Genomic DNA, 25,685 nt, shown 5'->3' with positions numbered 1-25,685 from the left:
GCGAGTAAAGCGAGGTTGCAGTAGAATACGTTACAGATATCCGTAGGAAAAAAAGGACATTAAATTTAACGTGTGAAAACAATTTGATTTACTTCGAGGACCTACAACACTGAAACATACCACCTACCTAGATTTAGGATTATCGCCCCAGAATGGTCTTACGAGTCAGACGAATTTCTGATGGACTGTCTGATTTGAGAATGCGGAAATAACGGCATGATTACTCAAGCATAGGATTTGTGTTTTGAGCGAGACGTTGATTGATCGCAAGAATCGCTCCGGATCGCTAAGCACCCCCTCATGCAATCCTTCAAGCATTCACTGGCATTGCGCTTTGTGTTTAAGTTTCCCCCTCAACACCGACGTTGATCTGCACCTGCATCTTTGAATGACGTCGCCCCAGTTTTCACCGTGCGGGCAAAGTATATTTCCGAATGTGTCTCTGAGGCGATATGAATTCGTGATATCGCCGTCTTTTGAATCTGCAGATATTACAAGAATATTAAAATATAGATTAGATGTGACTTTCAGTAAATCTATCAAAACTTCTTTGATGTTAGATGAGCCTCATTTTCGGCGTTCATTCAATCAAGCATCTTTGCCAATAAATGAAGAAGCTTTCCTGAGAGTGTATATACCAATGCTTATGGAACTGGGTTGCCACTATCACTGTGGCTCAGATAAGCGCAACACTTGGCATTTGAGGCCGATTTGCTAAAGAGCAGTCTAGCACTCGGATTGACTTTGAGATTTCGGCACAACGCAACGAGTTTCTTTCAATCGATACGGAACGTTATTTTATGTCTCAAAAAAAGATACATGCCAATTAATTAACTACTCGCCGTCGTTATAATGTACCATGCTCTCGATTATGCATCACAAAACAGAGAGGATTCTGGCGCTTATCTGGAGACCGGGGTCAAGCCCGTCTATTATAATTTTCATCATCGTGCAGAAACAGGTTCAAGACGTTGCAAATGCCCGTTGTGTTCCGGTATCAGCAAAAGCAATGTAGTGGAGAGGCGGAGGCGGGGGAAATCCGGAGGTGCCAGGTGGTATATTGATCCAGGTTATTCAGATCATCATGAACTACTTCCACAAATTGGCCGAGTACTGACCGTAGTGGTAACAGAATAGCATCGGTTGATGGAAGAGATAATCAGAGATGCTTCAGTAACCCGAGCCGACTAACAGTAAGACGGCTGTTAGTTGATCATGTGCTTGAATATTAGTTGAAGGTTAAAAGCAATATTCTGCACATAGCACACTGTAAACTAGTATAGTGAGTATGAACCTACCTAAGTAGTGGAATTTACACAACTTTACTCATGCCATCGATGGTCAATAATGAATCTTCACCTCCACTAACCCTAGGTAGACAAAAAATCCGCTGCCAGCACATCAAATAATTTTGGAAGCTTGAATATTGTTCTGGGCTGTTTCCATTTAGACATACAACCTATTTCGTACTATCATATCAAAGGTCGGTTGGTGCATTCAGCATTCGAGTAGACAGAATGCTTGCAGGACTTAAAACCGATTCGGCTCTATATTGATTCGATTGGAATTGAAAGTCTACCCACCTACCTAAATTCCTAGTCATCCATATGTATGTAGTAGTATGCGCAGATTTGATCACTAATTGAGCTCAGCGTTTAGTAGATCGTGATCAATTATTCCATGGCAAAAAACCAAATGCTCGCTCTCGTCAATAGGACTTATACCTCCGAACGGATAAATGTCGGTCGGATAACGCATCCTCGACTGCTGACTACCGAGTCATCTCGTGCCTTGATTTCGCTCAACATCAGAGCTCATACATAGGCTAGCCTCACACCAAGAATTCGTACTTGGGTAGATCTGGTTCCTGGATTCATGATACGGTCGTTTATGTTCCAGATCCTCCAGGAGTAAGGTCGCGTTGGATAAATAACGTGATTGGGTTTTGAAGAATGAAATGATCGGTAGGTTAGGTAACCTAACCTGGTGAACGAACATGAATCAATGTATCATTATCATACTTCAAACCATTGGGATATTATACTCCTTCTTATACCCAAGTCGCCATCATATAGATTCTACAACGACTAATCGACTAACCACCAAGTTCTTGAAGAATGATGATGTAAATTCGCAAATCAAGGTATTAAGGTTGATGTAATGCATAACATACCACACCGGTAGCCATTCCCGCTCCGCCACCACTACCGTAATGTTCCCGGCTTTATAGATCTTCACAACGTAGAATCATTTGAGCCTCCTTTCCTTGGTAATATTGCATCAAAGGCTTTTGTTGCTTGTCTGTAGATTTGTTTCCTTGATTTTTGAGGTTCATATCATATAAATTTGGAAAAAGAATGGTTTTGTTGCTGCTCTAAGGTTGAATTTCCTTGCTTTTTTGACGTGAAGATGTTGTATTTCGAAGGCAGAAACGGTTTGTTGCTCGTCTGTAGTTCGTGGTTCATTTCCTGCTTTTTGAGGTCCATGTCTCATAGATTCAAAGGAAAGCGCTTTTGTTGCTTGTCTATAAATTTATTTCCTTGGTTTTTGATGTGAAGAAGTCATAATTGAGAAGAATGGTAGTTTTGTTGCTCATCTGAAGCGAAAATTTCTTGATTTTGTGTGTCCAGAAGTTATGTTTCTGTGTTTTGTTGCTCGTCTATAATCGTATTTATTTCCTTGCTTTAGACAGGAGAGAAAAGAAAATGGGTACATATCGTCCAGAAGGTACTTTTGTTGCATGTCTGTTGTGAAAATTCCTTGCTTCAAAGAAGCCATGGCTTGCTTTTGTGGCTGGCGACGATCTATCATCATCATCGACGGTTATCTATGATGGTGATGACGGCGGATGTGGAGGGCCGAGTACCTGGATACCAATTCTGCATGCAACAAAAACAGGTTTGCGGTCAATGAGATGAGCAACAAAACAGTTTGAATCCGAAAATCTACATTGTTGAACTTTGACATAGTTCTAGAACTGCTCAAGATTTGAATACAATTGGCTTTATATTTTTCGAGTCTAACCTGCGGATCGGAAGGTCTGCTCCAGACATTGGAGCTTCATAGCTTGAAGTTGTCTTCAACTCAACGTCTATGTCTACATTTTGTTGCATATCTAATGCTATATTCTTGATTTTTTATTTGGTTTCTGTTTCTGTTGCATATCTGGTAATATTTCCTTGGTTTTAATTCCTCCACTAATGATGACGGTGATGATGATGATGATGTTATATTGAACAGCATATCTGAACAACAAAAAGCAGGTTTGAAGATGAGATAAGCAACAAAACGGATGAATTCAAAGATCGGCAGCGGACATGCTGTGTTGATGTATTGATGTTCTTACAAGACTACTCCTTTGGCTTCTGAAAATCGTGGCCTCGACTCGACATTTGTTTTGTTGCATATCTGGTTCTGGTACCTTGATTTTCAAGCTGGCGATGATGATGGTGCTGATAGCGAAGATCATTATGACGACGACGACGACGATGATGATGATGATGATATCGAATATATTTGGAAAGCAGGTTTGAAAATCAGATGAGCAACAAAACATCGAGAACTGGAGTTTAATAGGATACACTTGATGATCAGTGAAGGATTAGCAAGTTACTTGATATAGGGTTGACATGAAGCTGATTTTGACATCTTCGGTTTCATCAAGATGTTGTCTCAGTACACTTCAATAAATTATTTAGTAAAGCTTCTTTGGTAGTCAACAGAACTTATCACCATTCGAGACAAGGCTACGGCGATGTATCTCTACTCTACCTTGTGTATATCTGCATCCATGCAACAACTCTCTCCAATATCAGAATGGCAGAAGAGCAGGATTAAACCATGTATCATCATAACACTTTAGCAACCTTCAGTTCATGTCCCTTTTTCCAACCACAATTCAATCTCCAACCTTCATCGTCCGAGCCTCGCTCCTTCATATACCTCTCAACCTCCTTATCAGCCATCAACTACGACTCGGCTAATGTCTCTCGCGTACGTTCCGAGTCCAGCTGGGCGACCGTGTGCCATCTTTCCCCAAGCATGGTTAACTTGGTCTGAGACAGAAAGAGCATGGAGATGGTTTTGATGGTCATCATGAACAACCAGGATTGCGCTGTCGAACAGCAAACCATTGTGCGAGCCTAGACATAGGTATTCGTCAAATGTTGAAATATGGGTATCCCTAGAGATTTCGAATAATGGCAGGCTGATGGGAATTGAATTCGGCGCTCATACCCATGTACGAATGAAAACATCGAAAGCAAATCACCGCGTATAACGACTGACGATGCTTGCCGGATTAAGCATAGCCGGGGACCTTTGGCTAAACTGGCAGACGAATAAACCGCATTCTGGTATACGGATATTAAAGAAAACCTTGCGCGTCCGCGTTTCTATGAAAACGGGATTGGTAAAGCCGTGTGGGAGGCATGATGTGATATACAGTGTGAACTCGCCTAGGTTAATTGAAGAGCTGCATTCCAAGGATGACGCCGAGAGCCAGGTCTCCTGCTGCTGAAAATGCATGATACCGTATTCTGACAAAGTCTGGTTGGTTCCATCAGCTCTAAGTTGTTCGTCTAGTCACTTAGCTCGTAACTTGCGACAGTGATGAACGATCATCAAGGTCACCAAAACTAGTCGACTTAGTATTGTTGATGGGGCATTGGTGCTGCAATATTTGTGTCGGTAGCATGTAAAGTAGATAGGCAAAAGGAAAGGGGTAATACATAGCCAAGCAGCAAGCCGAGCGTGTATGGCAGGATTTTCCAGATAATTGTCGCGAAAGAATGATTCCAAGTCAATCTAGCGCGAGAATTGTTTAACAAAAAGCCCAAATTTGCCATTAAAATATCAATTTATTGTTCCTTCAATTGTTGTTGTGGCTGAGTTTGCAAAAAGATGAATATGCTAGCGTAACCTCATATTGTCAAAAAAACCCCTCTCGAAACTCCTGACTGTACTGGCTCTCTAGTGACTCCGTATCATATGAAACACAAGTTGGAACACACAGAACAGCATCTATTGCTTGACAGTATTCTTACTAAACGGACATTTTCAGACCCAGAAATCATCGTTGCTAAACTTCAACGGAATAAATGGCAGTGAATGTAGTGTATCTCAGCAGACTCGCTTTGCTTTCCTGTATGCTATAGCAAGAAGCTATCCATGTGTCTCATCGAATGGTATTTTGGTTGACTCATTTTTACAATGATACTTAGTACCATGCTTCCAAACCCTTTGCACGTCGTGTTTGTGAACGTATGGGCAGATGAAAATGGCGGTGAAACATGTACTTACACGTGATTATTTACGAAGATATCAGTCCATTCAATTCTAATCATGACCAAAAAACTGCTTGTGGCACAGAGTGAAGCGCCATAACTATCGCGGAGTTATTTGATACTTTTGTTGCATATCTAATGCCATTTCCATGTTTTTTTGGTGGAAACGATGATGTTAATGAGGTCGATAATGATGATGATGATTGTGGAATTGATATTGATGGTGCTAGAGCTAGGGGAAAACAGGTTTGTGACCGATGGGACGAGCAACTTTCGATGTAGCATCATTATTATGGGAGGATATATTCGGTTCTAAGCTTCGATAGATATTTCTGCCAGTGTGGTGATATCATATTGTGGCTGTTCTCCATGATGTAGAGATCGAATATTTGTGTTCGTTCTGTCTTCTACTTTGCACATTTGTTCCATGGAAGGATTGCTGTTTGCCACATTACAACCGATGCCACAGTCATAACGGCACCAAGATGATTTTTGTCATGGATCTTGAGGTTATTTTGAGAAGAATCTCGTCTGCGATTGGACATTTTGAGAGCCTACGATAGTGCCAAGTTTCCATCATTTGGAGTTTGACAGTAGTTTCTTGAGTTTCTTGAGGCAACATTCCAGTAGCCCGGACCGTAGTCCGACAATCAGAAGCTTTTAAGCTCTGAGTCAAAGTAGGTGATCCAAGCAATTTTGAAACCTCGAGTTCAAATTGAATACCGTGTCGCTGTCAAACATTATAGTGTTCAATGTGGCAACTCAAGTCTCTAGCCACAGTAATGTTGACAAGAACTGCCCAGTAGCGAGGTTGTTCTCGATCACATTCAATGTGGGCAAGATTTGAACATATATATACAGTTTTGATGTATATTGTATGCGACCTGGCGCCGGCATCGTTTTAGAGCCCATGTGCTCGGGAGTAAAAATGAGAGTGCAGACACAAAGGGGAAACCCCTTATAACGCTCCGCCCTCTTTCATATCCCTATGATTGTCCTAATAGATATCATTATTCTAATTAATATCATATTATCATTGTCTCAATTGATATGGTTATTCTAATTAATATCATTATCCCGATTGACATCATATTATCATTATCTCAATTCGTATAATTGCTCTACTTCATATGAATATGCTAATTCATATTATACATATAATCACTCTCATATCATTCTTATACATTACTACACAATTTAGTCTAATACAAAAAATACTACATATAAACTTCCCATAAGAACCTCAATATAATAATTTTATTCCTGTGCTCTTAAATAATCCCAAAGTCAACATCTTCTCTATTTCATAATCGAAATGCAAGCATCCGTTTTTTTCATTAATATTTACCTTTCTAATCAGAAATATAATACTAGAATCCGACGTGCTGATCATCTAAGTACAGACGCAAAAACCCTTCTATGGTGTAATGGTTAGCACGTCGGATTTTGATTCCGGAGATATTGGTTCGATTCCTATTAGAAGGTTCTCACAAGGACATTCTTTCTTCCATACCCAGTTTGAAGCTGGGATCCAAGGGTTCCGTCTACTTTTTTGGCAATTTTTTTTTGGCGAGCAGAGGAATCTTGCTGGTTTGGGAAGCGGTGGAGTGGGGATTCATGGCTCGTTAGAGTGGTGGGGTAGGGTGGGGTGGAGACAGAGGTGTTGCCACTGAAAATGGAATGGGTGGGGCGAAGGGTGAAGGTCTTCAAAACAGACTTTTGTGGTTTTCATTTAAATAAGAATCCTTCAATGAAGAACGTAGCAGTACCTATCTATCGTGAGGTTTGTCTTGGGATGTTCTCAAGATTCTCGAGAGTGCCCACCGTGCCATCTTCGTGTGCAATGGTACAACGTATCTTGATGTTCGGGGGCTTCGAATTACTCTCAGCATAATTTGCGAGTGATATTTCGGTTCAAGGTATCATCTGTATGACATGCTATCATCCATAAGTCATGCGAAGTGACAATCGACAATCATACTGTCTTCCAGAGTCGGAACATCGAGTCTCCTGACTCCGTCGTCGTTGGGATAATGCCAACTCATTTTGATTAAGCGATGCTTGTTGCAAGGGGCGCATAAGTCTTGTTGAATAATTCCATGAGAGGTAAAGCGACAGAGAAAATTCCATTTCGAAAACCCTGTTTTCAGAATCTGGTTTCAATTTTGTTACTCCGAGGCAAGCCGCTCATGAGCCAGCTAACACCCTTCAACCACCATGGCTTATTCCTCTTCACTTCGTTTCAAGTGATAACGTCACTAAATTTTTGATAGGCCATTTCACAGGCATTGCTCGCTTGTCGAATCACTTTGACGATGTCTGGCTCTGGCTCACTACTGGGTATAAGCAAGACATTCAATATTAAAAGCTTCTGCGTCTTTTCGCACAATTCGAAAACCGAACATTTAGAAGGAAAGCCTGAGTGTCCCAGCCCTCCCAAGTCTCGTTGGTGCTTCAAGCTTGCTTTATTCGTGCGCGTTAACAAATATTCCCGGGGGATCTCTATTGTAGCCCCCTCCCCCTTCCTTTACTAATGCCAATTTCTGGTAAACACAAAGTTTGTCAAACATCTTACTCAAAAGAACAGACAATGATAGCTTTCTTACAATGCCATCCATGGACTCAAACAAACGCCTTACATTCTTCGCACTGCATCCCAGGTAGATATCAGCATGATGAGAACAATTGTCATGCCTCCCATTAAGCTTGCTTGCTTACTGCGTTTAGAATAATTCCCTTGATTTATATGAACTACTTTAACCCACAAACGAATACAAGCTTGATACCATAGACAACCTGCTTCTGAGGCTAGACAAATGACTGGAGAACCTCTCTTCATTGAATTATCAGTTGATAGTCGACCCCCGGGGTGCATTGCCAGCGAATTGAATCGGGTAGTTTAGATTGAGAAATTCTATGCTCGAATTCGACATTGGGCGAACCTGACATTTTGATGTTGATTGTTGAAATTTCATCTTCGCGATGAGGGTACTCGAGCTTTTATATCTATCCGATATTGATTAAGTTGTCCAGTGCTTCCATTAAAGATCTCTATGAAGATTAAAAGGAGATTGAACACTTCTAATGCATCTTTGATAGTTGCGGCCACGGAAAGATGTCGTACATGCACAATCTTTTGGATAAAGGGGAAGAACTATGTACGAGCGAGATCGAAGGAATGCTCATTATAACGCCAACATAGAGACAGCAAGATCATTTGGCCTTTGTTGCAAGAGTATAGAGAAGTACGACAGATGATAGCTTTCAAGAGGTCATCTTGCAAAACACTACAGCATGTCTGAAGCAAGAACAAATGTACTCCAATCTCCCCATTATACAGAGGTAACATAACAACACAATACGAGTCTCCTTTGATCGTCTGCTCAATAAATGTATATCAAAGATGAGAGATTTTACGAGCGAATTGTGGATGAATCAGCATGCACTGAGGGAAGACATAAGCCAAATAGCCCAGAGACCATCAAACTAAAAAAACTGCAACTGTCAAGAGAAGTGACCTTACCATGCCAGAGCATAGAGGGTAAGAGGCAAACACGGTAGATGTTCTCACCGAGACTCAGGTAGACTCTGTTCCATCAAGCATAGATAAACGGAACAATCAATTTCGTTACATAGAACTCAAAGACGCCTAGGAAGGTCATCTCAATCTTTAGATGATCAAGCAGAGCGGTGGAATATGCCATCAATACCAAAATGAGCAGAGGAATTGCTTCACGTGAGATCGTTTGGATAACCCCGGTATGCAATTTATTACGTTTTTGACATCATATAGAGCAAGAGCCGAAATAGGATGGGAGCAATCCACCAAGCTCTATGATGATACTAAGATACATCATCTCTCTGAGTGTCGGAAAATAGAATCTAACCTACCTCCAAAGCATCTGGCAGTCTAGATCTCTGACCCATCACTTGATCGGGCAGATGTCTCGACTCTGCGGAAACTTTTGGAGATCATGGAAGAGCGCCACGAGATATCCGATGGTGTTGCAAATGATTTCTTCTTAGTTGTTAATGAACTGCTCCTTAATCACTCTATCTTGTTGTTGCAAATTCCATACACACCTAAAGCTCCCAAAGATTCCCACCTATGGTAACACAAATTGTTCCCTCAAGCAACCGATCCAGATCATGACAGCCAGTGGCCGGATTTGAAGCAGATATTTGTGACTATGTAGGAGAAGTTCTTAATCCATTTTCTAGAGTTTTTCACTGGCTTTATTGTTGTTCTGTTGAGATGGATGAAAGCGGTCTGACACGATATGGAATAATCAAAGGCGGGCCTATTGACTTTATGAGTTCTACCCACCTCTTCTTTCTCGAATCAATAGTCAATGTAGTTTGTTTCCATCATATACTTACTAGATATAGCATCGGGACTCTCCAGCATATCATCTAGCATATTGCAAAGGGACAGAGCCTTAACCACGCTAAATTATCATACAGCTTTTCAACTGTTCAAGTTACAATCTCCGAATAGGCATGTCACTTGGTATAAACAGATCACTACATTATTTGCCTACGAAGTACTCTCTGTTCGATATCCCACCTTAGATTCAGCTCTTGACTGAAAGATTCATTAAGTTCATTGTTTAAAATACAACATTTTTTTTTCTCTGATTGTTTTCATGATCGTTTGATGAATGAGTCTGCTTTCATGGTAGAGACAGACACCCTACACCGTAGAAGCCAGATACACTTCCACGACACCTGCTTCAGCTACCGTATTGAGAGACATGAGAAGTATAGCCTACAAGGCTCTAGCTATTAATTGTATTGAAATGCCACAAGACAAGCTACAGTTGTCAATACTGCAAAGACGTGCCGTTCTCGTCATGACTACAGGCATCATTAAGGCTTAGCCATTTGAACTACAGAAACTATTCCTAGAATTTATGGTTACTACAGTCCAACAGTTCTTCTCCTACGCACCACTTGATAGTATCAATATCATTATCCGGGCCACTCGACCCTTGGGAAAGATTTGAAAAACGTCAATTACCGGTAGTAAACTTGGAGCCGTGAATGTCGATTTGAAGAGTGACTCATGTCCACGGCTGATTTAAACCATAACTAAACAGGTATCAGTAACGGCCCGGCACTTTTGAATTTTAACAAGGCGATAGACTATGCTTCAAGATAGAATATCGAGCATCGTGTCCTAAGCTAAATCCAACTGGGGTATATGTGAATGCGGAAATGAACTTAAAATTCGAATAGTCGACAATTCATTGTCATGATGCAATACGAAGTGGGAGGACAAGACAAGTTTTCCCTGGGTGTATATCGTAAAATCCACACACTTCTTGTGTTCGTATATACGAAGTGTTCCTCTCTGCCAACGATCACTGTGGTTGAAGATATACAGTGCGCTCTACATGGCCAAGAAAAACCCGGCGGGATCCTGATCACCCTGAATAATTTTCTTGACTTTAATCACCAATCTATTTTAAATAGAACCTTGAGATCTGAAACAAGCAGACGAAAGATTCAACAATGAGGCATTTTCTTCCACATTGAAATTTATACTTGAATATATTTATTGATATGAAGCCAATCGAGCATAAAACTTAAAAAGATGAAGTATTGAAGTCCTTACCCCTGTCTGGGTTATGCGAGTCAAGTGTAAAGGTACCGAAGAAACTCTGAATTGTTACCACCCCCCACTGACCCCCACCCAGTAAACCCTTTCACACACTCTCCTTTTTGTTTAGTTTTTTGCTACGAATATAATATACATTTCGAATCTTATTTTCAACAATCAGTAACCAATCAGGTCGCTTAGCTCAGTTGGTTAGAGCGTGGTGCTAATATCTGCTCTGTTCATTCAAATAGGTTTGGCACGCCAAGGTCGGCGGTTCGAAACCGCCAGTGATCAATCTTTTTGCCGTATTCAAGACCTTCATTTTGACATAGAATTAGTCGTGATTAATTGAATATTGATGAAGTTGTGATGGATTGAAGTTGAAGCAGGGCTCGAGGGGAAATCTTTGCGATGGTGGGGCCAGAACATTGGCATTTTGTTTCTTCACATGTAAAATTTAATTCACGCAGATTTCCTCAAGAAACCATGATCTTTGTGAAACTCTTGGCTTTACTGTTGTATCTTTCAATTTGGATGTGGACCATGTGGTGGGTTTGAAGGATGGACACAATCTTGATGAATGGGCTCCACCGTGCCGTCGAAAACTTTTTCACTAAGTGGAGAATTGCTGCACGAACGGACCACAAAAGCTAATAAGTGAATTAGTGAATTTTCGGGACATGAGTTGAATGATGTAACTTCCTTTCCCTTCATAGATATCACAGAAGTCGTATGATTCATGTAGTTGTCTGTGAAATCGGCAGAGAGATAGAACCTCTATCCAGTAGACTGACTGACTTGACTGGCTTCAAAAGCTAAATTAATGAGAGGAGGTCAAGACTCAAGATATCAAGTTCCTCACAAGGGTCGCGGACTCGCAATCACCTATGTTTTTGATGCGATCAATTGGGAAATGAAACACTATCTCTACCCTTGCGATATGCAACCCAATTTAGCCCAATGCAAAAATTAGCATCATATCCAAGCCACATTCATGTCTCGTATTCATATCATTCTCAATCACAACCACATTCTTATCAATTTTCCAAGACAATATTCTATCGTTGTTCTCCGCCATCTTAAAGTATCGAAACCATGACTTGGGAGAGGGGTAAATTCCTAGAAAGGAATAAACGGATGAGAGCGATGACCCCATCTGATTCTCCCTCAATCGTCCATCAAAAGCAAAAGGATATTCGAACGGGCCTAATCCGGGATCGAACCGGAGACCTCTTACAATTTGAGATTGGATAACCCAAAGCAAGAATTCTACCACTGAACTATCAGGCCGTGATGATTAGTCATTTTTTGATGGGAGAGGTAGGCTGCGTGGTTACATGTATCAAACATGTGAGCTGAAGTGAGAAGAGGGAGAGATTCATGGAGGGGTAGCGAAAGTTTTGGAGGCTCTGAAGGTTCTGAAGGTCGTGGAGCTGTGGGTATCATACGGCTATAGGAACTCTGTGAATGCAAAGATATTATTGCGACTATGATTTGATTTTTACACATTCGACTATCATTTTTTATATACATCTTACTCAACCTTGAACTATCACTCCAATGTCTTCTCAGAAATAAACCAACAAAGCCTCACTCGCCGCAACGGTAAAACTCGCCGTACCAGTACTTCCCACCGTTCCCGTCTCAAAAGTCTCCGTACCACCAATAACACAAGTACCATTAGCGACAATCTGACCTCCAAATGATGGATTGGATCCTTGGTCCACCCTACTCAAAGCACTTCCTGCAGTCAATCTCTTCGCCTTTGTTCCTTTTCCTACTGTCAGTCCCCCAAGAACAAATGTCTCACTTCCTCTTGTCCCAGTCCCGGCGTAATAATCACTGTTGATCAATACCGCTTTGATCGGGGCCTTAGAACTATTGTATAGTACGTAAATACCGTAATTAGAACTACCGGAATCGATCTGTTGGATATAAGAAGATCCGGCAAAAGCTGCAGCTGCAAGCCAAGCTCCATAGTAAGGGGCGCCAGCGTCATATCGGCCCCACCAACAGTAGTAACAAGCGCCAATGGTTCCATGATGATAATATACAGTAGTGATATTCAAAACTGTAGCCTGAAGTGTGTAATCGAGGGTCCAAAGGGCAGCTCCAAAAGTTGGAGAAACAGTTGCAGCACCTCCGCCGGAGACTTGGCGCAAATATTGTTAGTCTTTGCTTAAACGTTCATCCGCAATCTCATTGATTCATACGAAAAGGAATACACACCGGAATTTGTCTCCCCCAAAACATATTCCTTTCCAACGGCATTCGCTGCCTTACCATCTGTTCCAATTGGTGCCAAATTACTAACAATCCCACTGTGGCTCATCAGATTCTGAAGAGTACCACCTGGATAATTATGATGTGCATAATCCTTCACATAAGTCCTCACAGTGGCATTCCCACTCGCGATGAGTTCAGCGGCTCCCCATGTAGGTGGTGAAGCATTAGAGTTTCCAGCTTGAATTATATTTGTGGATTGAAGAGCTGTTCCTACTTGGATGTCCCAGTTATTTTGAGAGGCAGCATCAATAGCAGGGGTCCATGAGGGAGATGCAATGGGTTGACCATCACTAGTATAATCTGGATGAGGTAAATCAGATTTGTGTTCAATGCGATGTTGACTGAATAGACATACATTCTGGTTCATTACCAAGTTCAATGGCTTTGAGATTTCCCATACTACCCTTTGCGGATTTTGCTGCCGCAATTGTATTCGTAATATCATTATGACCACGATTCAGTCCTTTAGTCATCTCAAGTCAGATGAACATTCATCGAAAACTTAGGGTTAAGAAGAAAAATGAAGTTTACCTAACACCACAGTCCCAGGATATGTAGACGCAAGTTTCATAAAATTAGGACCATATGTCAATGAAGCTGGTGCATCGACAGATGAACTAACACTGTAAACGACATATGCGCTTGTATTTGCATCATATGTTGCACGATCTCTGTTCATTTGCATTAATTCTGAAGACTCTTGGACTCATGAAAATAACCTACTGTGTAGTACCACCAATTCGAATAGGAGGCCATGTTCCACTCAAATCTTTGAAATTTGCTAAACATTGGTTTGTAGCTGTAACATTTGTAAAGTATGATGGGTATGCAAAGAACTCGAATCTGATAAAAAGTTAGTAAAATGGTTATGATATCAACAGTAGAATTTGAGAAATCACGGGATAAAAACTTACGATAAACCAACAGGAGCAGGAGCAAGTTTTGCTGCACTGGCTGCTGCTGTCGATGGTATAGTATAATTTACTGTGGCAGCTTGCGCAAAGGCAGGCAGTAATAACCAGGAAATTTCCTTCAATAATGTCATCTTGAACAAATAGCGAGATCTATTGAAGGTATTCCTAACTCGATTTCAACTGAATTTTCAGTGCCATAAATCAGGGTTTTAGACACATACTTATGCTACCCTCTCATCCGCCACCGCCATCTCGCGATGTACCTGCGTTCTTACTTTGACCCTGGTATTGGAGCATGGCAGTGAGCATCTCGAAGGATGTCGGCTTCAATTACCCCGGATTTTCGCGGGTCGTCTTTCAGCAGGGTATCCAAATACTCACATATGAATACTCCAACCGTGCAAATAAAGTTGACGGTCAGTACCGAATGATGTAGATCATCAACTTTCCTTCATCGATCAAAGTGCGGGTGTTCGGGGTTAAGTTCGGATCCCTTGTATTTATCCGGACAAGTGATAAACTGATTGCATATTTTAGGTTCTTCCCGCAATTAATCCTCGAATAAAGTAATCGAACCCCTCCTATATAGAAGATGGATGAAAATAATGATACAAGAGTGCTAACAGAAAGCCGGGCCGTCCTCGGGAATACGTTGCGTATTAGTATTGCCCACGTCCAGAGTACACGTTGGCATCAAAATCTCGATTTCTATCACTTGACCAGCGAGCAAACTTCGCAACTTTTGTGAGACGACTGAAGAGTTTAGTTTCTTGAAATCATAGCTAAATCTATATTTGGGAATCTTGGATGTTATTCTCAAACCTGCATTCAAGAAATGTGCTTCAGCTTAGTGCCGTTTGTTCTTTCTTGTGGTGAAACCCGGAGAGCTTCCACGGTCCCCTCCCCTCCCCTCTCCCATATCCCTCCAAACCGGAGGAGAGCAATATCGTTTCAGAATTATACCCACTTACCAATGATCCAGCCAAAGCCTATAAATTACGTATTTATCACATGATTGAAATTCCCGAATCATTTTGTGGTGAGGGACCCTGTGGTATGTGTGTATTGAATGAAAGAAATCTGTAATATTTACATGTAAACTCCACCCGTCCAGTTTTATACCGGTCCAATCTACTTGTGGTCTATGACCTGTATATCTAATTATTGATCCCATGCCCGCTATGCTATGCTCATTAAACCTTGGGTCCATCAATGTCCCGCGGTCGGCTTTTTAAAAGAATGAATGTACACCTTATCGCTAACCCATCATTGTGTATAAAAATTGAATTGAATTTATTCAGTGGGCATCCTCATCCTTCCCAGGCCACATTATCATCTTCTTTGAAAAGGCTTTGATGTGAGCAAATACAATCAGCACCCATAACAGGAATAGCACTATTCCCATTGCAGTTCCGACGCCTAGTATTGGAGGGCTGTTTAATCTTTCGCCAATCTTTATAGTTGCAATAGTAAATCCCACGTTTGGAAATACATAGGCATACCAGTTCAGATGGAAGTCGTTTCTTGAAAATGCTTCAATTGCTGCAAAGGTCGCGATGGCGAAGAACCAAAATGCGAGAGCCCAGAGGAAGATTGCTGACAAAAGTGCACCGAGTTGTAACATATCAGGAATTGCAGCTGGATTGCTAATGCCTGGAAGGTTGTAGTATTCGGTGAAGACCTTTGTGGTTGTCGCATCTTGGGCCATACCAATGAGTGCAAGCGCCGTGAAGGATGGAGGTCCAACTGCAATAAACATGGCAGGTCGAGATGCATCGACAGGAAGTCCAGAAGTGAGGAGTCGACCGAAATAAATCCCGTACATCATGATAGCCAACATCATTCCAAGACCTTGGAATGTGAGACCAGCCACCAACATTTGTGCTGCAGATTCTACAGGCTGCGTCTTGGCGATGGCGGATGCGAGAGTACCGACCAACATGGCAGGGAAGATTGGAAGAACCCAACCTGGTAGAACATTGGTGATGACAAGTTTCTTAACCGTGAAGAGGATATGGTAGTAAACGATGGCGAGGAGTGTGGCTCCAATTGTATATAACCAGAAAGCTAATCGTAGGGCACCGATGAGCCAAGGGCCAGTGTTTGGAATACCATATGCAGTAGCGTTCGTCATCATTGTCGCCATGGTGAGAAACCCTGTAGCGAAAAAGAATCCTTCGTGTGGGTTCGTAAGTGAATGTGTAAATGTGCCGGGGTACATTGTAAAACGAGCGATCAGGAGTCCGACGATGGTTAAAAAGACCATTATATTGATAACAAACATAGCTTTTCCCAGTGTGAGGATTGCGTCCGATTCGATAGGAAGGACAGAAAGAGTAAAAGCTACTCCTCCTGTAGACATTGTCGATGCGAACCAGGCTTTCATAAGTTAGTAATGAAGAATACGTAGGGGAAGTCCTGGAGCTTCAAGTACCATAAGTAAAATGTCTTAAGCGCTCGGAGAAAGTGAGGTTCTGAATAGGTTCTTCCTTCTCCGGAAGTTCCTTAAGGCCAATTTCGACATCGACATCTTCAAAATCTCTTCCAAGAATATTTTCATTTGGAGCATTGGGAGAAACCATTTTGGCTATATTGAACTGAGCCAGCAGTCTAAATTTGTGGTTTCTACGAGGATAAGAAGAAAAGTATTGGGATGAGCAAACGAGGAGAAAATGAGAGACCGTTAGGTAAACACAGATACATCCAACTACTTTCGTTGTCGAGAAAAGTAGCTCGTATTATATTAGTGTTCTAATGAAGTTAGGGAAATCGACTCTGGGGAAGCATTTGACAGATGTGGGATGACGACCTCATTTTGAAGAATCTCGAGTTCACGGATACAGGAGACGACAATCTCCATGTGGTGGAGCCTTCTTTGTCTCGTAATTACTACCAAGAATCCAAGCTGTCGAAGATATAACTAAAACGACACCATATGGAGCATTCGATGGCCAAGTTTGCCGTAACACAAAGGAAACAACGAAAATATGCCCGAAACCGAAAAAAAGTGGATTTCCAAGAGATAAGAACTTCAGATGAAGAGCCTCAATGAGTATCTCAGGGCGACACTCTTCAACCAAGGAGACGATCTTTAAACTCCCGGTACTTTAAAATCGTCGGAGCCAAGTAAAGTTTAACTACTGAGCCTTGGCTTCAAGGGACGTCGCGGGTGGCTTCAGGCTAGGCAAGCACCCTGGACCAGCTGCATACGCGGTATTATCAGGAACTCGATGTCCCGTAATGTTCCGAGCACGCCAATGCCACTGCCAGCTGTTCTGAATCTGTTTAACTTTGTAAAAGAAGTATAAATATCCTATGAAAGATCAAGACGAAGAACAGTAAACGCGTTGACGGAGACTTGGCAGGGACATCCGGTCAGGGAAGCCCCCTTTCGTATGACCTATGAAGACCTCGATCTCATTTCATGAATCTAGAAGCCAGAGATTCATGTTGTTAACAGCAGTTAGATTGCCAAGAGATCTTCGCACAGAATGAAGAAAGTTCGAGTAAAAATAGTACTGTGTCTATATCCCGGTAGTGATTTAGCATGCCGCGATAGTTCGCGCTAACAAACTACCGTGACTGTGTCTAATTGGACATGAGTAGCCCCTATGAACATTGGGCCAAGATGGTATGGACCCTTGGTGAACTGCATTGGTGAAATTGAGACCAAAGAAGGTGAAATTTATGAAATTGATGACGAAGCTCCAACATGAGTGCGCCTTGTCAGGCTATCAAGATGAAGAGTTGCTGTCTTGGCCATCATTTCAATTCAATATGATCTTTGACGATCAGTCTATCAACGTGTGATATCGTAGCACAGCCACGAATGGTATCAAGTCGATCATGGAACGTGTGGAATAACTATAAGATGCTAATGATTTAGCATGGAAGAAATTTCAATCCCAATGAAAAATGAATAGATGGAATAAAACCTAAAAAAGGAATAAATGGTGGTTTGATGTTTTGGGGGGTGTCTGGGTGTTTTGATGTTTTGATGTTTTGAATCGCACATTGGTTTGAGTCGTGCAATTTTGAGGGATGCGCTAAGCTTAATGTAGATGGATGCGCACTAGCACGTGATTTATCGATCTTCCATACAATCTCAAGCCTTTCCTCAGTTTCGTTTCGTTTCAACATTTGCTCGCATTGATTTTGACACTGGTCTTGCTTGCTAACTATATTTATAGAATATTCTCTGTCAAGGCCGTTTGCCATGATATCACGTGATATGGTTTATGTACCCTCTGAGCCTTCCGAGATCTCTTCTCTCTCGTGTCAACATTTGCCCGATCAGTCATTTTTGAAAGGCTTCAAAAACACCCCCAGTCGTCTCGATCCTAATTTTCCATGTTGCTACAACTCAATCTGAAGTGTATTGTAATTAACCCTTGACCTTCGACGCGTTTTCCGGGAAATTGAATACCGACATGACAAGATCACCGATGCAGCGGTATAATAGCCACAAACCAATCTGGGATGCGGGGAAATGATGAATCTGCACCTCCGTAGCCGTACGCTCTATCAGGTACCAATGTGCCCTTGAATCTTATTACACTCATTCGAAGGTTTGAGAGAAGATGCTACTTCGAGTCTGAGTTAGATGCAATGGCGCAATAAGATCCATCAAGCATTGAGATAGTTTTCATTTTGTGCTTCTCTAGATCAAGTGCGGAGTAACGGAGTATTATTTCGAGAATTGTTTTCACAGCTCTCTGCACAGCTGTCTCTATCTCTCCCCGAGCTCCCCGGTGATCGTATTAATTGATGTAATATCGAAGTGCCTATTTTCTCATCATGAGATCTTCCAACTTTGCGGATAAAAGAATGTTACTTCGAAATTGGGGTTTGCATCTCGTACAAGTGGATTTACCCATGTTTGTACATACCTGGTGGGGTTGCTTTTGAGCAATGAATGTGGTGGCATACCCACAGCGGAAATCAAATAATCACATTTCATATTATTGGGGCGCCAAAAGAGTTTTTGGATCACTAGAGCAAAAGGAATCTCAATGCAGATACTGCTGCCGGTGATCATGCCGGAGTATAAGCTTTGTTCAATTGGGGAACTAGCAGATAGTCTCAAGATTCAACCTTGGATTTGGCACCTTCTCCGATTTTGGAGAATAGAATGTTGTATATATATGAGGTGGTCTTAATCCACGTCCGAATGTCTGTATCTAATCACCAATACACTACATACTTTAGGCGCGAATAGTCAAAATGTTGTTCGGTGTATTTTTGCTACTTTCCTTTTGGAGCAGCTACGTACTCGCTTCCCTCCAGATCGTAAGTATCGCCCCAAGGTAATTTCGACGCAATAGCTTACAAATTTTCAGATATCAGGGGCAACATGGACAGCTTCTGGTCTCAATCAACATATCCAAGCTCATGGAGGTGGAATAATCCAAGTCGGATCGACCTAGTCAGTAACTAGGCTTCCAGTATTTATTACAAACTAATTAGTATCAATCATAGCTATTGGGCCGGAGAGAACAAACTGAATGGAAGTGCTTTCCAATCAATCAACTGCTACTCGAGCACAGATCTTGTGAATTGGAAATTCAATTCTTATCTTCTTACAGTGCAATCATCTGGAGATCTGGGGCCCAATCGAGTTGTGGAGCGTCCACACATAATGTACAATGCTGCAACTGCTAAATATGTTATGTGGATGCATATTGATGATTCGAGTTACGGCGAAGCAAGGGCTGGTGTTGCAACTAGCAGCAGTGTTTGTGGAACTTATACATACTTGTGAGTTAATGAATTTGACAGTGCCGGAAAATAATGAGTTTCAAGGTGGACTCGATTGAAAACGAGACTGATGTGGAATATAATAGAGGAGCAAGTCAACCATTGGGCTACCAAAGCAGAGATCTCAATGTGTTTAAAGGTATGTGGATATGATATTCCGCACCCTTTCTATGATTAACGAGAAGCTAGATACCGATGGAACAGGATACCTATTGACTGAAGATGTAATATCCTTTTTAGCCTGTTATCTTCCATTCAAAACCAGCTCTGACTATCTTACAGCGAGTAAACGGTCTACGAATTGACAAACTCTCAGCCGATTATACATCAGTCGTCTCGGCTGTTTACACATTTGCCGATTACGAAGCTCCTGCCATATATAAAAGTGGCAGCACTTATTTTATGTTTGCCAGTCACTTATCTGGTTGGGGTATGGATGCCTTTCTTCTTTTCACCGTCTCCCTGAGGATGATTGTGCCAATCTTGATATAAAATTACATTCTCTCCAAATGATCAATAACTGAGCTCGTGCCCATTAGATCCGAACGACAATGTTTACGCCACAGCGACAAATCTGTCAGGGCCTTGGTCTGCCTGGGCCAATTTTGCAACAGTCGGATCAAACACCTACAGCAGTCAGACGGCTGCTGTGGTCAGTATTAATGGGGTTGTCATGTAAATATATCTTTCATTCATCCTCGACCTTGAAAAATAGACCATCACTACCAGAAAACTCAGTGCTAACCAAATACAGGTATATGGGAGATCGATGGCATTCATCCAACCTCATGACTTCTACTTACGTCTGGTTACCTATCACAATATCCGGAACGACGGCAACTATGGTATGTAAAAGGTACCGACAAAAACACCAGAAACTAACGTAAACAGAGTAACCAAGTAAATTGGAGCATCAACCCAACAGCAGGAACATGGACTGCCGGTCCTACTGAAACAACTCCAGAGGCCGAGGCTAGCACAAATACTCTCGCTAATGGTGCGATAAACCTCACATGTTCCGGATGCTCAGGTGGCGTCCAAGTGGGCTATATTGGCGGGCCCAGTCCTGGGGGCACTTTGACTATGAATGGAGTGAGTAGCTCCGTAGCAACTACCACCTCGATTCGAATTCATCATACGAATGGTGATTCGGTGCAACGCTATGCAAATGTTGTGGTCAATGGAGTCAGCAATATTCTTGCCTTCTTACCAACAACGGATGGCAATACACCTGGCACAAGCGTCTTGACTACAGCGCTAAAAAGTGGAACTACAAATGTCATTCAATTTCAGTCTTATAATTCTGGATGGGGTAAGTTTATGATATTCATTATTCGTTATTCGTTATTCATTGATAATACGTCAATGTGTCTGGTACTAACATCCCATGCAGCACCGAACATTGATCGCATAATGGTTCCCGTCTCTTAAAACCCGCAAGCTCTCTTTTCGCATGCGGAGGCGATTATGAATCCCTTACACCACCAATGCTACTTTTCTTCTTCTCCAATCTCAGAAACGTGTAGCTCTCACTCAACAAATCAATAGGATCAGCATCCCCTTTCTTAAAACTTTGCATGACCCTTCCAGGCAGTGAATATTTTCTCCTCAAAACCTTTCTATCCCCCCAAACCTCCCAACGTCCCCTAATCATACTTCTTGAAATCAAACTCACCACACTCGTCGGCGGCATCGGAGCATTCGTACAAATCTCCCTTAACATCCTTTCCAAGCCCCTAAAAATCCCGGGATCCACAACCCTCAGATGCGCCAATTGTTTCCTCGTTTCCTTGATCGCACTCTCAGTCGCATATTCATACTGGCATCCCATCATTCTAAATCTCAAATACTTTGCCAGTACCGTCGCACATAGTAATGATAAATCTCCATTCATATGTGCAACTACTTTCCCAGTGCGATAATGACACGGTATCTCAATCGTAGTGATTGCCTTCTTCCGCAGCGCAAACGTACCAATCTGTATCTCCAATCGTGAAAATTCGTCCCATCCTTCATCCGCAGCCTCGAGATCGTCAGCAATACTGCTAGGTGATACATATACCCATATATAACCCGTTGCACACGCACAGAGAGAATACGTCGCGCCGTCACTCAAATTTTCTTTTTGGAAAAAAGCAGCCGAGCCATGAGCTTTTATATCCGCAAAATTGGCAGTAAGTTCGGTGCCGAATTTCGAAAGGATGCTCTCGTCTGTGAGGGTAAGATCCGGCATGCTGATACTTGATTCATTGCTGGGTGTGATGTAGAACATTGGTTGTGTCATGAAGCCCGAATCTATAGTGCGCGCATTGTGTACACGGCTGATCTTTAAATTGGGCGCTGAAACTATACATTTCGCTATTAGTGATTTCTAGAAGCTCGAAAAATGAGGAATATAACTTACATTCGGTAGAAACGAGAGCTTCCTGTATCATATCGGGCAATTGAGCGAATACTCGCTCGTTGTGCGAAGTGACATCGATGATCGACGGCGCTTTATTGCGACTGGTGACTAGGATTTCTTCCTCGTTGCTGATACTCATATTTGCGATTTTCGAATTCGATTACTGGTGATATGGTCCTGCGACAAGAGGGATACTCTATGTGCATGACGAGAATAATATATACCTCATTACACCTCATTCTTCGCGAGCTATCCTCTCTATATATCCCTGAGCTTACCTACGTACATACATCACACACCATTCATTCCTCGCGTAACTTTAACGATCGTGCGAATTTCCAAATCGCATCCTTCAATTAGGTTAATATTGCACTCATCTCGTATCAATTCCTGGTCATCCTCTCCACTACCACCCCATCAGCTCGTGTATTTCTAAAAATAGCAACACTTTATAAGGTTACCTAACACTAAACACGCTGTACAAAACCCCCCCGAGATACGAGAAACATCACCACAACGACAGTCACATTTCGATATTTGCTACGTGTGCAATTGGCATGAATATGAAACGGACCAAGGAACTCGTAAGGCGCGTTTCAATCCTTTTTCTGAATGGAATCTGCGGTGTGATGGATGCGGTACATGAGAAAATTGAAAGATAAGATATGGGGGCGGAAAATAATATTGGGTCTTGGATTTATGGTTATTAGAACACTCGGGGGCAGCCGCAGCTAGCACTGCCTCTTGCCGATGACCCGAGTGCTTGATTTGTTTTGATACGCAGATGTCATTCTGGCAGGAAGGTATATCGGGGAGTGCAAGGCATCAATGGAAATTTGAGGTCGAATTGTAAGATTACAACTGCCAATTGAGAAGGGTGGCAGGGGAGTAATATTCTACAATTTGTTTTTTGGACGGCGAACTGTGGCACAATAATTTCGGCTAGAGATGAAAATGAAGGGGTTTTGACGTAAACACCGTTTTGCGTGAAAAGAAGGAAGAAGAGGAAGCACGAGATATTCACGTGATGACAGACATATTTGGAATTTGTGCAGACACACTGGGCACCAAGCCTCATATCTCCAAATTTATGTCCTGTGTGGTTCATTCCGAAAAGGAAGATCTAATGCTGGCGGATTAAGATTTCACTCAAAAAAGATAGGATGGCGGCTGAGTTAACGATCTTAGCGAACTTATATCGAAAAGGAAGAAGCAAAGGAAGGACGAGTTTTGCTAAGCCTTGATATATGGCATCGAATAAAAATGATATTGAAAGCGATTGACATTGATTAAAAATTAAGACATATACTGCTATGGTATCAATCCAAGGTCAAATACTTTTGAGCTTTTAAACGCCGCATACCATGCTCCCACAACACCAATCCATGCTAATGGCGAAGGCCAGACTTTCTGCAAAACTTTTCCCGAAAGCACATCAAACTTTTCGTCTAACCAAGAGGCATCTTCTTCCATCTCTCTTTACCGTCCATCCCACACTCGCGCAAATCTCCTTCAACGTCCCTTCTCTATCCATTAATCTATCATTCACAGCAATCACATTCAGTGCCACTGATTGCTTGCCGAGCAAGATTGAAGATCGGATCTTGCTTTGTTCTGCCAATGTCATTCCTCTAATATCAAGATACCTTAAGCTGTGTTTGGCACCGGTGAAAGTAGGTAATGGGGTGCTGGAAATCCTTCGTCGTAACTTGGTGATGGCTATCGCACGTTCCATTGGCTCGAGGACAGTGGTATACTTTGAGTCGATCTCTAATGAATCGATTCCCTCTTCTTCGTTTCGTGATTCATTATCTTCAGTATCTAGAAATATAGATTCGAGATCGCGCATGCGGAGGCCGGTGCCTATGCTTAACTCTTCTACTGTTTGATTCAACGCCTTTAACTGAGCAACACATGCTGAGTCCATCTTCCATCCTCTTAGCTTGAGAGTTTTGATTGTCCTTGGTGCATATTTCAGTAGACGTTCTGTATCCTTTTCGTTTATCTCTTCACCAACCGTAAGGTCAGCAGAGGCATCGAGGTATTCCAATGTATCCTTTACCGACGGATGTGAGGTGATGAAGTCAATCAAGGAGACATCTTCAAGGAAGGGGCAATGATTGAGAGCTAAATGTGATATTTTAGCCGTAGGAGGAAGAAGTTGTAAAGCCTCTGTCGTGATATGAGTGTGTGATAACGTCATCGACTGTATCGAGCCAAGCCGTGAAAATAGGGAATCGAAGGATGAAGCTGGTAGAGCTTTACAATTCTCCAAGGATAATGATTTGATCGGAAGTGAAACAGATGCTGGCATGCTATCAAGTATGCTAGGTATGCAATCCAGTGTTGATGATGTGCAATTACCTAAGTCTAACGTCTTCAAATGAGGTAACCCAACAAAAAGTAGTCGAAGTAAGGACTCGCTTAAGAAACCATTTAGGTTGGTATCCTTCGGGATTCGGAATTCTCGAAGGTGTGGAGCGAGTGAAACTATCCCGTAAAGGTAATTGGAAAACTCTCTCATTGGGCGTGTAGTTTTCAGCTCGGAGAAATCAAGACGTCGAATGGTTCTACCCAAGATGGGATTTTCGGTAAGTTGAGCAAGTATATGGTTAAAGGCGGACATGTGAGTGACTGTAACACTTCGATATGTAATGAAAAGCGCATTCATGTAAATGGCTCTTGATACACGAAGACATGAAAATAAAGTAGGTCTCTCCAGGTGGGGGCAATTGATGTCACCGGAATCTATAAAATATCAATATCATGTCAATTGAATTTCATTGCAGATATTGAGTGAGGTCTTACCGTTGCTTGAACCTCCTTCTCTGTGATTATATTTTAATTCTAGATTTCCAAGTATCTTTTGAAGAAGCTCAGGTGGAAGTAACTCTAATGGGGATTTTCCAGCTTCATATGCTTTCCTCCTGTTCGAGTTGTTTTGTAGTGAAAAGCGAGACATTGTGTTCTAGTGAAGTTCTGAAGTGTTGGAATGTTTGAGATGCTAGGTTATGTGTTTGAAGTTTTTATATCTTGAAATTCGTATCGTCAACAACACGCCGAGGTCCAGATACTCCAATGACGATTTTGTATGGTTTGTAAAAGTGTTTCTTTGACTTTCTCGCTACTCTGAAATCCATCTTTTTGTTGTGAGGCTATCGTGAGACTCTTATACCTTCTCAACCGTTGGTAAGGAAACATCTAGCCCGCCCAAGTCAGACAACATCTTACTCAATGCATGAAGAACTTGCATACCAAACACTGGGGAAATTGCGAAATTACCTCCCATGACTCTCTTTCCATCGTCAGAGCTCAAAGCACAGCTCAAGAAGTTATCCAATACTTTTCACCGCCAACACGTATTCGTTTCATTGTTACGTAAATGTATATCAACAAAGAGGAAAAACGTATTAAGACGACATCATGAGGCAATAAGA

The 25,685-nt window shown here is 41.9% G+C and overlaps 7 protein-coding genes across 7 annotated transcripts; 3 read left to right on the top strand and 4 right to left on the bottom strand.

Annotated features, from left to right (window-relative positions):
- Nucleotides 1-8,999: 8,999 nt before the first annotated feature.
- On the top strand, nt 9,000-9,400 carry Bfra_007388 (uncharacterized protein; the record flags this gene model as incomplete). Its single annotated transcript, XM_037337761.1, has 2 exons — nt 9,000-9,044; nt 9,200-9,400. 2 exons carry the CDS (start codon nt 9,000-9,002, stop codon nt 9,398-9,400), a joined length of 246 nt encoding a protein of 81 aa, XP_037187141.1.
- A 531-nt stretch (nt 9,401-9,931) lies between these two features.
- Nucleotides 9,932-10,165, top strand: Bfra_007387 (uncharacterized protein; the record flags this gene model as incomplete). Its single annotated transcript, XM_037337760.1, has 2 exons — nt 9,932-9,937; nt 9,968-10,165. The coding sequence occupies 2 exons, from the start codon at nt 9,932-9,934 to the stop codon at nt 10,163-10,165; spliced, it is 204 nt and encodes a 67-aa protein (XP_037187140.1).
- A 2,290-nt stretch (nt 10,166-12,455) lies between these two features.
- Nucleotides 12,456-14,218, bottom strand: Bfra_007386 (putative glycoside hydrolase family 79 protein; the record flags this gene model as incomplete). Its single annotated transcript, XM_037337759.1, has 6 exons — nt 12,456-13,039; nt 13,117-13,473; nt 13,529-13,636; nt 13,705-13,844; nt 13,897-14,016; nt 14,088-14,218. The coding sequence occupies 6 exons, from the start codon at nt 14,216-14,218 to the stop codon at nt 12,456-12,458; spliced, it is 1,440 nt and encodes a 479-aa protein (XP_037187139.1).
- A 1,166-nt stretch (nt 14,219-15,384) lies between these two features.
- Bfra_007385 (putative malic acid transport protein) lies at nt 15,385-16,669 on the bottom strand (the record flags this gene model as incomplete). Its single annotated transcript, XM_037337758.1, has 2 exons — nt 15,385-16,466; nt 16,522-16,669. The coding sequence occupies 2 exons, from the start codon at nt 16,667-16,669 to the stop codon at nt 15,385-15,387; spliced, it is 1,230 nt and encodes a 409-aa protein (XP_037187138.1).
- A 2,641-nt stretch (nt 16,670-19,310) lies between these two features.
- Nucleotides 19,311-21,275, top strand: Bfra_007384 (putative glycosyl hydrolase family 43 protein; the record flags this gene model as incomplete). The annotated part of the gene is made up of 10 exons (XM_037337757.1): nt 19,311-19,376; nt 19,427-19,512; nt 19,566-19,844; nt 19,931-19,983; nt 20,034-20,068; nt 20,127-20,274; nt 20,384-20,519; nt 20,599-20,689; nt 20,736-21,156; nt 21,238-21,275. 10 exons carry the CDS (start codon nt 19,311-19,313, stop codon nt 21,273-21,275), a joined length of 1,353 nt encoding a protein of 450 aa, XP_037187137.1.
- Nucleotides 21,276-21,309: 34 nt separating this feature from the next.
- On the bottom strand, nt 21,310-22,387 carry Bfra_007383 (uncharacterized protein; the record flags this gene model as incomplete). The annotated part of the gene is made up of 2 exons (XM_037337756.1): nt 21,310-22,190; nt 22,249-22,387. The coding sequence occupies 2 exons, from the start codon at nt 22,385-22,387 to the stop codon at nt 21,310-21,312; spliced, it is 1,020 nt and encodes a 339-aa protein (XP_037187136.1).
- Nucleotides 22,388-23,683: 1,296 nt separating this feature from the next.
- On the bottom strand, nt 23,684-25,210 carry Bfra_007382 (putative leucine rich repeat domain protein; the record flags this gene model as incomplete). Its single annotated transcript, XM_037337755.1, has 2 exons — nt 23,684-24,996; nt 25,057-25,210. The coding sequence occupies 2 exons, from the start codon at nt 25,208-25,210 to the stop codon at nt 23,684-23,686; spliced, it is 1,467 nt and encodes a 488-aa protein (XP_037187135.1).
- Nucleotides 25,211-25,685: the final 475 nt, after the last annotated feature.

This window comes from Botrytis fragariae, assembly GCF_013461495.1.
Source record: "Botrytis fragariae strain BVB16 chromosome Unknown tig00000795, whole genome shotgun sequence".
Lineage (NCBI taxonomy): Eukaryota > Fungi > Ascomycota > Leotiomycetes > Helotiales > Sclerotiniaceae > Botrytis > Botrytis fragariae.
This window is presented reverse-complemented; position numbering and strand designations above follow the sequence as displayed.